Consider the following 11,914-nt stretch of genomic DNA (forward strand, 5'->3'; position numbering starts at 1 on the left):
TGTTTTGCTGTGCCTTGAAAGCCCAAGCTCCTGAGTTTGATCCCGGTACAAAAAAAAAAAAGATACTTTAGAATGTGAGCTCTTTTTATTTTTTGGTATCGGGGATCGAACTTCGGGTCCTTGTGCTTGTGAGGCAGGCCACCGAACCGCTGAGCTAAATCCCCGGCCCAAATGTGAGATACTTTGTTCTGACTCTAATCAAGACAAATTTTGAAGTGGCAGCTCTTCAGAGCAGTCTCTGGTCTTCCCTCAGGAGCAGTGTGTCCACTGGAAGAGCTGTGTGATGTGGCCCATGAGTTTGGAGCGATCACCTTTGTGGATGAGGTCCATGCAGTGGGGCTGTATGGGTCTCGAGGTGGAGGGATTGGTGATCGAGATGGAGTCATGCCAAAGATGGACATCATTTCTGGAACACTTGGTATGCATATTTTGCATGTTCTCTTCTGCACTAAAATTACATTATCCTGACAAGGCCAAGGACTCTGAGTAGTGTGACTGGGATCAGGTGACGAGACAGAGTGATAGTTTGTCAATCTGGCAACTTTCTTAAGGGTGATGTTTTTGGTCCCAGTGAGTAGTAACCCAGCTTAGCAGAATCTATTAGAGGTCAAAAGACCCTCACAGCCAGGCATGTTAGGAATATCATTTATTACTGTCTGAGCTCATTCCAAACATAGTCAGGGCTATGCCATAGCTACATGCCATAGCAAAAGTTTTTACTCTCTAGGCCTCAGATTGTTCATCTAAATTAAAAAGGAGTTTCCATATTTTCTTGGAGAACAGTTGTTAGGACCAAGGTGTCGTGAAGTGTGGAAGTGCGTGCCTCCCACGGGGGAGCACTGCAGATCCCCCTGTCTTTCCTCTGGTCCTCCTCATGCAGTAGAAGCACCTCACAGTGATGGGGAGCCAGACTCTGGAGCCCTGCTGCCTGGGCTTCATTCTGTCTTCATGACTCACAAGTTACATAACACCACAATGGAAGTTGGTCTCTCCACACCTTAGTTTCCTTGTCAGTACAGTGCAAATAAATAGATCTTTATCAAAATGCTTATAGAGAGCTGAGCATGGTGGCTCACACCTGTAATCCCAGCACTCAGGAGACTGAGGTAAGAGGATCACTGAGAGTTCGAGACCAGCCTGGGCTACATAGTTCAAGGCCAGGGGAGCATAGTGAGACCCTTGTCTCAAAACAAAAAGAATGCTGTGGAGGAGATTCGTGTGTTGCATGCAGCTCATTACTATAGACACTGCCTTTGCCTTTGAGAACCCTGAAGAGATAAAGATGTAGATTGTACACATTGGAGGACTTTTTAAAAACCAAGAGTTGGTAAAGTGTTTGGAAACCCATGTAGCAGTCAGCTAAAATGCCAAGTTAAGGCCTACACTTAGTAAAGGATGATGGGGCAAAGAGAGCGTCCTTCATCCCTGCCAAGGGGAACAGGGCCCCATGCAAGCCTAAGGAACCTGGGGCAGTCTGGATGGGGCCTCAGGAAAGATACTTGTTCACTGGTTCTTCTCTTTCAAGGCACTCTTACAACACACACTCTTTGAAAGTGTGGTCACTGTGAAGTGGAAAAGGCTAAAGGGAGAAATTTTCCACTGTAGGAGTTTGAACCCACATCACCCTCCATGGGTTTGGCAAGTGTTAATTACGGAACATAATGTTAAGATCTTTGAGAACTCTTCGAGAGTCCTTAATCCTGAAACTTGAGATACACACTATACAAGGACTTGACCAGAACTGAAAAACAAGTCTGGCCCTAAACCACCCCTAACAGGTTCAGATTTTTTTTGTTTTTATCTGGCAAGCTCTAATTGTCGGTTTGGTGTTTGCTTTAAGTAGGAAGTAATGGGTCACAACACAGCAGTGAGTCCAGCTGCCAGGTTATGTCCACAGTGAGGATGGTGCAAGCACCCAGCTCACATCCTGCTCCCAGGAGCACAAAGTGCAGAAGAGAGGAGAGGGCGTTTTGGCTGGCAGCAGAGCCATAGTCATGGCTGGGTGGAAAAGCAGGCAAGAAGAAATGGTGGGAAGAGAGGCAGCCAGTTGGCCCGGGCCACTGGGCAGTTACAGGGCTGCTGGCCTGCTGTGGAGACCATGTTCTGAGATTGGCCCTGGGACTGGGCAAAACCATTCCATAACCTCTCAGCCTTTGCCATCCTAACCATGGTGGACATCACTCTACTGTCTTGGGACAGAAACAAGTTAACGAGAAAGTAAATGATCTGAGGTGCTGCAACACCTGGCTGTTCTATAATGAAGCTGTCTACTCTCAGGCAAAGCCTTCGGCTGTGTTGGAGGGTACATCGCCAGCACGAGTTCTCTGGTTGACACCGTGCGCTCCTACGCGGCTGGTTTCATCTTCACCACCTCCCTGCCTCCCATGCTGCTAGCTGGAGCCCTGGAGTCTGTGCGGATCCTGAAGAGTGCTGAGGGGCGGGCACTTCGCCGCCAGCACCAGCGCAACGTCAAGCTCATGAGGCAGATGCTCATGGATGCCGGCCTCCCAGTGGTCCACTGCCCCAGCCACATCATCCCTGTGCGGGTAATGGCCTGTCCCTCCTTAGAGTCCTCGGGGCTGTGCCTCCTCACATGCTGTGCAGGTGTTTGGGTTCTGCCTTTCTAGAGTTGGACTAGGGCACAAAAACTGCCAGGCCAGGCTAGGGCCAGCAGCCAGCAGCCCTCTATGGTGTCTCTGCCTTTGGCTGCCTTCAGAGTGAGAATGAAGCCTTTGAACCCATCAGACTGGAGCAGAGGTTCCCTCTTCAGAGCACTGACCTTAATGGTAAACACAGAGCCTGCATCCAGAAAAATTCCAAAGTCTGAGCTCAGCCAACTTTGAAGTGTGGCTTTGAATTTAGTACTTTTTGAAATAGGTAGGGCCTTTCCCACTGCAAACAGAAGCCTTATTGGTGTGCCAGGTGAACCAGTGTAGGGATTACAGCTAGTTAACCAGAGTAGGGCTAGACATCTTGGGAATGCGGACCAGCTGATATGAAAAGAAGCCCTACCTTCCCACACAAGGCCTGGAAGGGAAGCAGTGTGGAATTTCTTTTTGTTTGTTTTTGTAATGTTAGAAATTGAATCCAAGACCTTATTCATGCTGGGCAAGTACTCTGCCACTGAGCTATATCCACAGCCCTCTTAATTTTTATTTTGAGATAGTCTATCTAAATTGTGCAGATTGGGCTCAAACTTGTAATCCTCTTGCCTCAGCCTCCTGATTAGCTGGGATTACAGGTGTGTACCACCACATCTGGCTGAAATTTGCTTCTAATGAGGCTTTGGTTCTCTGGTCCTCCCTAGACATTACCAGCACTGTAAAATTGCAGGTGGGCTGGGGATTTAGCTCAGTGGCGCTGCACATGCCTTGTAAGCGCAAGGTCCTGAGTTTGATCCCTGGTACCAGAAAAATAAAAACTTAATTAAGAAAAAAATAAATTTCAGGTGTTCAGATAATGCTGTCCTTCCCTGAGCTTGCACATGCTACAGTCTGGCTGTGAGCCTGAGCCTAATGGGTGCTGTTGGTGATATCTCTGCCAGGAGGTAGCCTATCCTGCTCTGACCCTGTCTTCTGCTGCCATCAAACTTAGGTTGCCGATGCTGCTAAAAACACACAAGTCTGTGATGAGCTAATGAGCAGACATAACATATATGTCCAGGCAATCAATTACCCGACAGTACCACGTGGGGAGGAGCTGCTTCGGATTGCGCCTACCCCTCACCACACACCTCAGATGATGAGCTACTTCCTGGGTGAGTGCCTTCGGGGCTGTGGGGGCCTCTTTGGAGGCTTGCATAAGTTTGTTATCTAGTGTTAATCATTGAGGCCTTGCAGAGACAGATAGATTTGATTCTTCTGGGACAAGGTAATTAAGAATGCCTCAGGTGACATAAAGCCCTAGAAAACAGTTGCTGGACTCACTCTAAGAGCCTGCTGCTAGTCTGCCATGTTCTCAGGCCTCCACTGGAAGATGCACAGTAATGAGCTCAGCAGGAGAGGAGAGCCCTCCAGAGGCTTGAGTCTGCCCCAGCCTGCACAGGCCGGCTCACAGTTCTCCTCAGAGCTCTCCTCCACTCCCTCACTGTGGTCCTTGAAGTAACTCTGCACCTGCCACCCAGAGGCCCTGCACAGCATTTTACATTGCTTGTGTGTCTGTACTACTGCCATCTACCCTGGTGTCCTACCCAGAGGCAGGGACTGAAAGGGACATTGCTCTCCTGAGCCCTCAGCTTCCTGACAGGCTTCATGTTCATTAGAAATGCATGCTGGGAGGTCAGGGATTTATCTCAGTGGTGCTGCCGCCTGTCTGACAAGCACAAGATTCCAAGTTTGATCCCCTGTACAAAAAAAAGAAGTGCTTGATGGGTGTGCTGGCACACACCTATAATCCTAGCACTCAGGAGCCTGAAGCAGGAGATCACCACAAGTTCTAGGCCAGCCTGGGCTTCATGGTGAGTTCAAGGCTAGTTTGGGCTACATAGTGAGACCCTGTTTCAAAATATCAAAAAAGCAAATGGGATAATTGACAATGTGAAATAGGAAGAAAAGGGCTAAAGGTGTAGAGGAAGTGGGAAGGGTAGGGGGAAAGGGAATAAAGGAAAAGAATATGAGAAAATGAAAAAATGGAAACAAAATTTTTGTAAATAGGAAAGAGCGGAGGGGGTCACTTTTTTTTTTTTTTTGAGACAGGGTCTCACTATGTAGTTGAGACTGACCTGGAACTCACAGCAATCCACCTGCCTCAGCCTCCCGAGTGCTGGGATTACAGGCGTGCACCACCATGCCCAGCTAGGGCCACACTTCTGGACCGCAAAATGTTTTAAACTGCAGTGTAGTAACATTGGAGCAGCTTCTTCACTGCAGACTTATGAAATAAAGTCTGGCTGCTGTTCTTCTGTTGATTTGTATAGCCTTATTGAGATATAATTCATATGCCACAAACTTCACTCTTTTTAAGTATATAGTTGAAGCCGGATGTGGTGGTGCATGCCTGTGATCCCAGGGAAGGCTGGGCAGGAGGATCACTGTGAGTTCGGGACCAGCCTGGGCTGCATAGTGAGTTCCAGGTCAGTCTCAACTACATAGTGAGACTCTGTCAAAAAGAAAAACAAAGGGCTGGGGATTTAGCTCAGTGGTTCCGTCACCTGCCTCGCAAGCGCAAGGTCCAGAGTTCAATCCCCAGTACCAAAAAACAAACAAACAAACAAACAAAAAAACAAAAACAAAAATATATAGTTGAGGGCTTAGCTCAGTGTGCCACTGCCAGCTTGCAAGCACAAGGACCCTAGCTTGATCCCCAGTACCAAAAAAAAAGATAAAGTACATAGTTGAAGCATGCTGTGGTGCTACATGCCTGTAATCCCAGCTCTTTGGAGGCTGAGGTGGAAGGATTGCTATGAGAGTTTGAGACCAGCCTGAGCTACATAGTGAGTTCAAGGCCAGCCTGCACTACAAAGTGAGACTCTGTCTCACCCCCCAATACACACACACACAATTGAGTGGTTTTTAGGTGAAGTCACATTGTGTGCAACATCACTTTCATCTGATTCCACAACATTTTTATCTCCCAGAAAAACCGAGCCCATTAGCAGTCAGCCCTCCCCAATGTTGCCCACTGTTTCTCTGCTTCTTCTCTTTGTGGATTTGCCTGTTTGGGACATTTGATATGAGAGAAGCCATATGGATATGTGGTTCTTCATGCCTGGCCTCTACACAGCACAGTGTTTTGTTTTTTTGATTTTTGTTTTTTTGTTTTGGTTCCAAGCACAAGTGCCTTGTGCTTGCCAAGCAGGCATTGCACTACTGAGCTACATTCCCAACCCTTTTTTTTTTTAATTTTAAAAATTGTATTTGTTGTTTATTATTATTTGTGTGTATATGTGTGTGTGTTTACTAGAGATAGAACTCAGCACCTTCATACTGAGCTATCTCCCCAGCTCTTCAAAAAATTTTATTTTGAGACAGGATCTCACCAAGTCACTGAGTTGCCTAAACTGGGCTTGAACCTGTGATCCTCCTGCCTCAGTCTCCCAGAGTACTGGGATTATTGGTGTGTGCCACCACGCCTGGCTCCCATGGCAGTTTTGTTAAAATTCATCCATGTGTAGCAATAATCAGTACTTCTGTAATCTAACTACCAAAGATTTCCACATCTTGTTATTCATCAGCTTGTGGACCTTTGGTCTGTTTTCACTTTCTGGCTATTAAAAACAATGGTCCTGTGAATGTTTGTGTGCAAGTTTTTGTGTAGACATATGTTTTCATTTCTCTTGGGAAAACATGTAATGTTTCAAAATTGCTTCTCTTTGCAGAGAATCTGCTGGCCACATGGAAGCAAGTAGGGCTGGAACTGAAGCCACACTCCTCTGCAGAGTGCAACTTCTGCAGGCGGCCACTGCACTTTGAAGTGATGAGTGACAGGGAGAAAGCCTACTTCTCCGGCATGAGCAAGTTGGTGTCAGCCCAGGCCTGAGCAGGACCTCAGTTACCCCACCTGCCCACAGGCCATCATACCCAGATAGTCTCCACATTTGTCTTTCTATGTGAATTAAATTATATTAAATCTTAAACCTATAATCCTGGAAATAAATTCTTCTTTAAGTGTTGGTGTTTCTGCTCTTTGCTACTGAGTCAGAAGTAATTGGAGTTCCATCTGTGTCATAGAGGAGTCATAAACTGAAATTCCCGCAGGACCTCCCCTCTCCTCGAACCTGACCACCTCTAAGGCTCCTGTACCCAGCAGGATCCGGCGCTACCTTAGCAACTGAACTGTTCTAAAAGCAGCCAGTTTCACTAAAATTTCTGCCTCAAATTTGGACCCAGTAGCCCTGCTGCAGCTTGCTCCTCAGCCACGGCCCTAACCTCATACTTTCCATTGAAGTCCAGCTGAGGGATGAGCTCACCTGTGCCTCCCAAGTCCTTCAGCCTCTCCCCTCAGCTTCCTGACCTGTAGTCATGGTTAACTGAGTGCATGCCTGTAATCCTAGCATCTGGGGGGCTGAGGCAGGAAGATCGTATTTTTCTGCCCAGCCTGGATAACAGTGATTTAACAAAACCCTGTCAAAATAAAAAAGGCTGGGATTGTAGCTCAGGTAAAGGTCCTGGGTTCAGTTCCCAATACTGGGGAAAACAAAGCAGGGGCGTTTGTTACCTCAGTGTGTGTATCTGGGTCCTATTGCTGCTTGATTGTTCCTGCAGCTATCCCTGGTCCCATTCCCATGGGTCTGCAGCAGGCTTTGTCACCCAATTGCGCATGAAGCAGTCTCCCAGCTAGATCCCCACATCTGATGGTGCCACTCTGCTCCCCCTACCCCATGTAGCCCCTCCTAGTCATGATTCTTGGTTCCATCTGCTCACCACTGACTACTGTGTCTGACAGGCACCTCCCAGACCCCCCTGGCAGACAGCACCTGGGTTTGCCCACCCTTCCCCTGCCTGCTTCTCATCCAGTCTGTCCTGGTCACTACCGGCACACCCAGGCCCATGGGGAATCCAGCTGACCTTCCCACACTGTTCGCAAGTTCCCTAATACACCTCAGGCCACTTCTTACCTCCTCTGTTGCTGCCATCTGCTCTGACCCTAGCAGCAGCCCGAGGGGATCTTAGGAAAATACAGATCTTGTCCCTCCCCTGCAGAAAGGGTTCCCGTCTTGCAGCTGCAGCAAGATTAAATTCTGGATTCCCCACAAGGGCTGACCAAACTGGGACCAGGATCCCTTCCAGCTTTCCAGCCTTGTCACTCATCCCACCCTGCCTGTCTCCTCTGCTTCATGTACTTCTGGGCCCCAAGTACCCAGGTTTCTTAGCTCCCCTGTCTTGGTATTCACCAGATATTGCTTGCATTTTCCTGCCACTGGATCACGCTGCAGCTGCCCCTTCACCCAGGACAAGGTCCCTGAGGAGACCCCTGTGCATGCCTGCCTGTGTGCCCTCTTGAGTTGGTGGGCACTATTGGGCCTCCTGTGCCCTTTAAAGCTCCAGTTACCAATGACAGTGACTGTTTCCCATTTGATCCCCTGCCCTGCTGTTATGTCATCTGTGTGAGGACAAGTGCCTTGTCTGTCTTTTCATTTCTGTCCCCCCTGAGGCCAGGACAGAACCTGCTACATGATAGGTACTGAGAAAATGTGTTGAGTGAATCAAAATGGGCCCCAGTGACATCTAAGTCTACTAGAAATCGGGTAAGCTGAAGAAACAACACAGCTGGAGGTGAGGAGACTGGTAGCCCCAAAAAGAGTAGCTGTGCTTCTCCCAGGGCAGAGTTGTGCTACGAGTAGGTTCGGGCTTGTGGGGGATGCTCCAGTCAGGACACACTGGGGAGTCATTAGCTGAGTCACGGTCACATTGGACAAACCATTCATGTGGGCAGGCCACTGGGTGTGATGGAAGTTGCCTGGCCTCGGAATCACATAGATACGGTTCCTTCCTGCTGGGGAAACGCCTCTGCTTTCCCAGCTCTGCTGCAGAGCTTTCCATTGTCCCTCACATTCCCATGCCTGGAACACCCCTCGCCTACTTACTTCAAAGGGGATTGTTCACCCTAGCAGGCACTGTTCCTACCTCACTGCTTGCCCGCAGGCCCTCAGGGGCCTTTGCCCCTTGCAAGTCTGTGAGAGGGAATGAGGGATTCACAGTAGGTAGATGGACAGATATGTGAACTGCTTAAAACTGAGAAACCTGGCTTTTACAAACTAGTCTGGTGTGAAATTGTACTATGTCATGGAAGTTTTCCAAGAATATTTAGAAGTTTAGGACATCAAATAAAGTCCTAGTGGATGAGAGCATAAGTTATATGTTTTATTTTTGTTTTTGTTTGTTTTTTAAGACAGGACCTCACTACGTAGTCCAGCCTGGCCTCAAACTTGCAACAAGATAGGGTCTCACTGGATAGCCCAGGCTGTCCTCAAACTCACCGTAATCCTCCTGCCTCAGCCTCATGAGTTGCTGGGATTACAGCCATGTGCCACCTTGCCCAGCCTACATGTTTACATTTTCAGCTTTCTCTATGTTGACAACTTCTTCCTATCAGCTCTTCCTAAATCAACTTTCCTGGAACTGATTTCTCCCAAAAAAGGAGAAGGAAACATCAGGCTTCACAGATCTGCACAGGCAGAGATGTTATCCCCAGGTTCCCCGGCCTCTGATTCCATCACACCTGCCTCTGGACACTGCTAGTGCTCTGCATAGGGCCCCAGGTTCGAGGGGTTCACTCTTTGGGTGGAGGGATAGCCAATGAATCCATATCAGCTTATGGGCCTGAGTATAAATACTGACCCCTAGTGTGACCTGTAATCCCAGCACTCAGGAGGCTGAGTCAGGAGGACTGCCATGGGTTCAAGGCCAGCCTTACAGTACTGTACTACATAGCAAGACCTTGTCTCAAAAAAACAAATAATAATAAATAATAAAATAAAAAGATTCTCAAAAAGAGTTCCAGTACCTAATAATGAGGTTTTTGCAGGCCTCTATACATATTACCACTAACCCTTACAATAACTACAGAGTAGCTCTAGCCAACCCCCTTATAGATGAGCAAACTGAGGGTCCCAAAGGGAAGGTAACCTGCTCAAGACAACATGAATGGCAGAGGGAGGGGAGAGGGGCGGTCCCTGGCCTTCTGACCTGAGCCTTATCAGTGTTCACAGGTGAGAATGGTGTGGGAGGGGGGAGATACAGAGAAGGGGGCCTGTGACAACCACCAGCAGCTTCCTGATCATAGCACAGTGGGATTGGGCCCCACCCAGCTCTGCCCTGTCCAGTTCAGAAATCTCCAACAGGCCCTGAGATAGTGCAGTGCTGCCTCTTCGGGTCCCATAGATAGCATGGAACCAAGCACCTGGGACTCACCCTCATTCAGCCAAACCAAGCCCTCCCACAGCTCCCCTGCTTCATCCCCGAAATGCTTGCGTCACCAGCCCCTAGGCAGGTAGATGATGTGTGACGTGGAACTGCCAGAGGCAGGCTTGCTATCCAGGGAGATGGGCAGGTTTTGCCTCTTACAAGCAAGACATGCTGCCCAGCACAGGAACCTGCTTCCTGCTTTCTGCTCCTGGTGTTTCAGGAACAATCTCTATGTCATTTAATCAGGGACTTCCCCAGAACTCCACCTTCAAGGAAAGGGAAAGGACTGCTCTTCTCTCTTTTCCCCCCACCCTTTTTTTTTTCTTTTTTTTTTTTTTTTTTTTTTGACAAGCTGGCCCTGATCTATGAAGCCCTGGCTGGCCTTGAACTTGCGGCAATCCTCTTACCTCAGCCTCCCAAGTGCTAGGACTATAGGCGTGCACTTAAAAAGACTGCTCTTGTTTGCTTTTCTCTTTTCCCCAGGGGGCCAAGGAAGCAAGGTAAGTCAGAATTTTTTTTTTGGTGACAAGCTGGCCCTGATCTATGAAGCCCTGGCTGGCCTTGAACTTGCGGCAATCCTCTTACCTCAGCCTCCCAAGTGCTAGGACTATAGGCGTGCACTTAAAAAGACTGCTCTTGTTTGCTTTTCTCTTTTCCCCAGGGGGCCAAGGAAGCAAGGTAAGTCAGAACCCACATGAGGCTTCTGACACAGATCATCACCCCATTCTTATTTGGGCAGATAACAGAAGACACCATGGCAGGAAACCCTGTGAAGGCAGAAAGAGGAAGGTGGCCCACGCTTCCCTCACAGCTCTGCCCCGGGTGTGGGTAGGGTTAGAGAAGCAACCCACACACACTAAGGCTGTCTGAAATTTGCCTACAAGAGTAATGGTCGGTGGCCAGCCGCAATTCTCCCCATAGACTGGCCTACCTGGCCACACTGATTCAGCTCTCCTGCCATTCCACACCCCAGCTCCTCCAGGCTGCTTGTTTCTCCCAGCTTCTCAAAGGGAAGGTTTGGTGTGGTAATGGTGAAGGCAGTCAGCCTAGGACAAGGGTTTTCAGGGCCACTGGGCCTGGCAAAATCCACAACCCATACACTTGTTGAATGCAGACGCTGAACAAGCTGTCTCCAAACATTGGTCCTCTCCCTGTGTTCTGAAACCAATAATGCATATCAAGACACAGTCAGGCACAATGACACACACCTGTAATCCCAACACTTTGGGAGGCTGAGGCAGGAGGACTGCGAGTTTGAGTCCAGCCTGCGCAACATAGCAAGAGTCTGTCTCAAAAAAGGGGGAGGGCAGGGTCGTAGCTCAGTGTGAAGGCCCTGGGTTCAGTCCCCAGGACAGAAAAAAATAGACACATATTTCATCCTGGTCAGATGTAACTCCAACTCAAGCCTCAGCGCAAAGATATCAGGGAAGCAAGAGCAAGAAAGGGCGCCCTACCCTTGTACCCCGTTACACGCACACGCCCCATTTGGTGGAAACAGAAAGGAATGGATTATGAGCTCACCTTGGCGTTTCCTGTGGCTCCCAGCGCCCGCTGCAGGGACTCACCCCCAGGCCCTCTCCCCACCTACGCCAGCCTTCTCCAAGCACCATAGGCACGGCCACCAGGGGACGCAATGGATAGCAGAACCTGCCATTAACTCCTTTTTCCTCTAGGGAATGAATGTCGCCCTGGGCTGGCATACTCTCAAGATTTTGCTGGGGGAGGAGGCAGAAAAAACAGGCCTGCAGGTTCTGTGCCTTTGAGGGGAGGGAGGCAGATACCTGAGTCCAACACTTGAGAGAGGGATGCTGACTAGGAAGGGCAGGCAGGGGATGGAGGCAAGATTGAGAGGGAAAGGAGATCCACCCACATTCAATGCCCATCTTCAGACCCCCTTAAAAATGCCTGCAAGTAAACCTGTCCTTAGGCAGACTTTTGTCCTATGGGCCCTGTTTTTCTCTATGGACATTTCCCCCAACTGCTCCTTGTCTACTCCACTCAGTGGGGACCTGGAGCGTTCTCGCCCTCTCCTTCTACCCACATCTCCAGAGAGCTCAGGACTAGCGTGT

At 49.0% G+C, this 11,914-nt stretch overlaps 1 protein-coding gene across 3 annotated transcripts in view; it reads left to right on the plus strand.

Annotated features, from left to right (window-relative positions):
* The window catches only part of Alas1 (5'-aminolevulinate synthase 1), a 14,831-nt gene extending 8,231 nt beyond the window's left edge, over positions 1 to 6,600 (plus strand). For all 3 annotated transcript variants that reach the window (XM_010625427.3, XM_010625428.2, XM_010625429.3), the window contains 4 exons: positions 254 to 418; positions 2,278 to 2,546; positions 3,595 to 3,757; positions 6,317 to 6,600. In XM_010625427.3, the coding sequence (XP_010623729.1) occupies positions 254 to 418; positions 2,278 to 2,546; positions 3,595 to 3,757; positions 6,317 to 6,477 (758 nt within the window). In that variant the 3' untranslated portion in view covers positions 6,478 to 6,600. The remainder of the gene's footprint in view (positions 1 to 253; positions 419 to 2,277; positions 2,547 to 3,594; positions 3,758 to 6,316) is intronic.
* Positions 6,601 to 11,914: the final 5,314 nt, after the last annotated feature.

This window comes from Fukomys damarensis, unplaced genomic scaffold (genome assembly GCF_012274545.1).
Source record: "Fukomys damarensis isolate Sample0158 unplaced genomic scaffold, DMR_v1.0_HiC HiC_scaffold_37, whole genome shotgun sequence".
In the NCBI taxonomy this organism is placed as follows: Eukaryota; Metazoa; Chordata; class Mammalia; order Rodentia; family Bathyergidae; genus Fukomys; species Fukomys damarensis.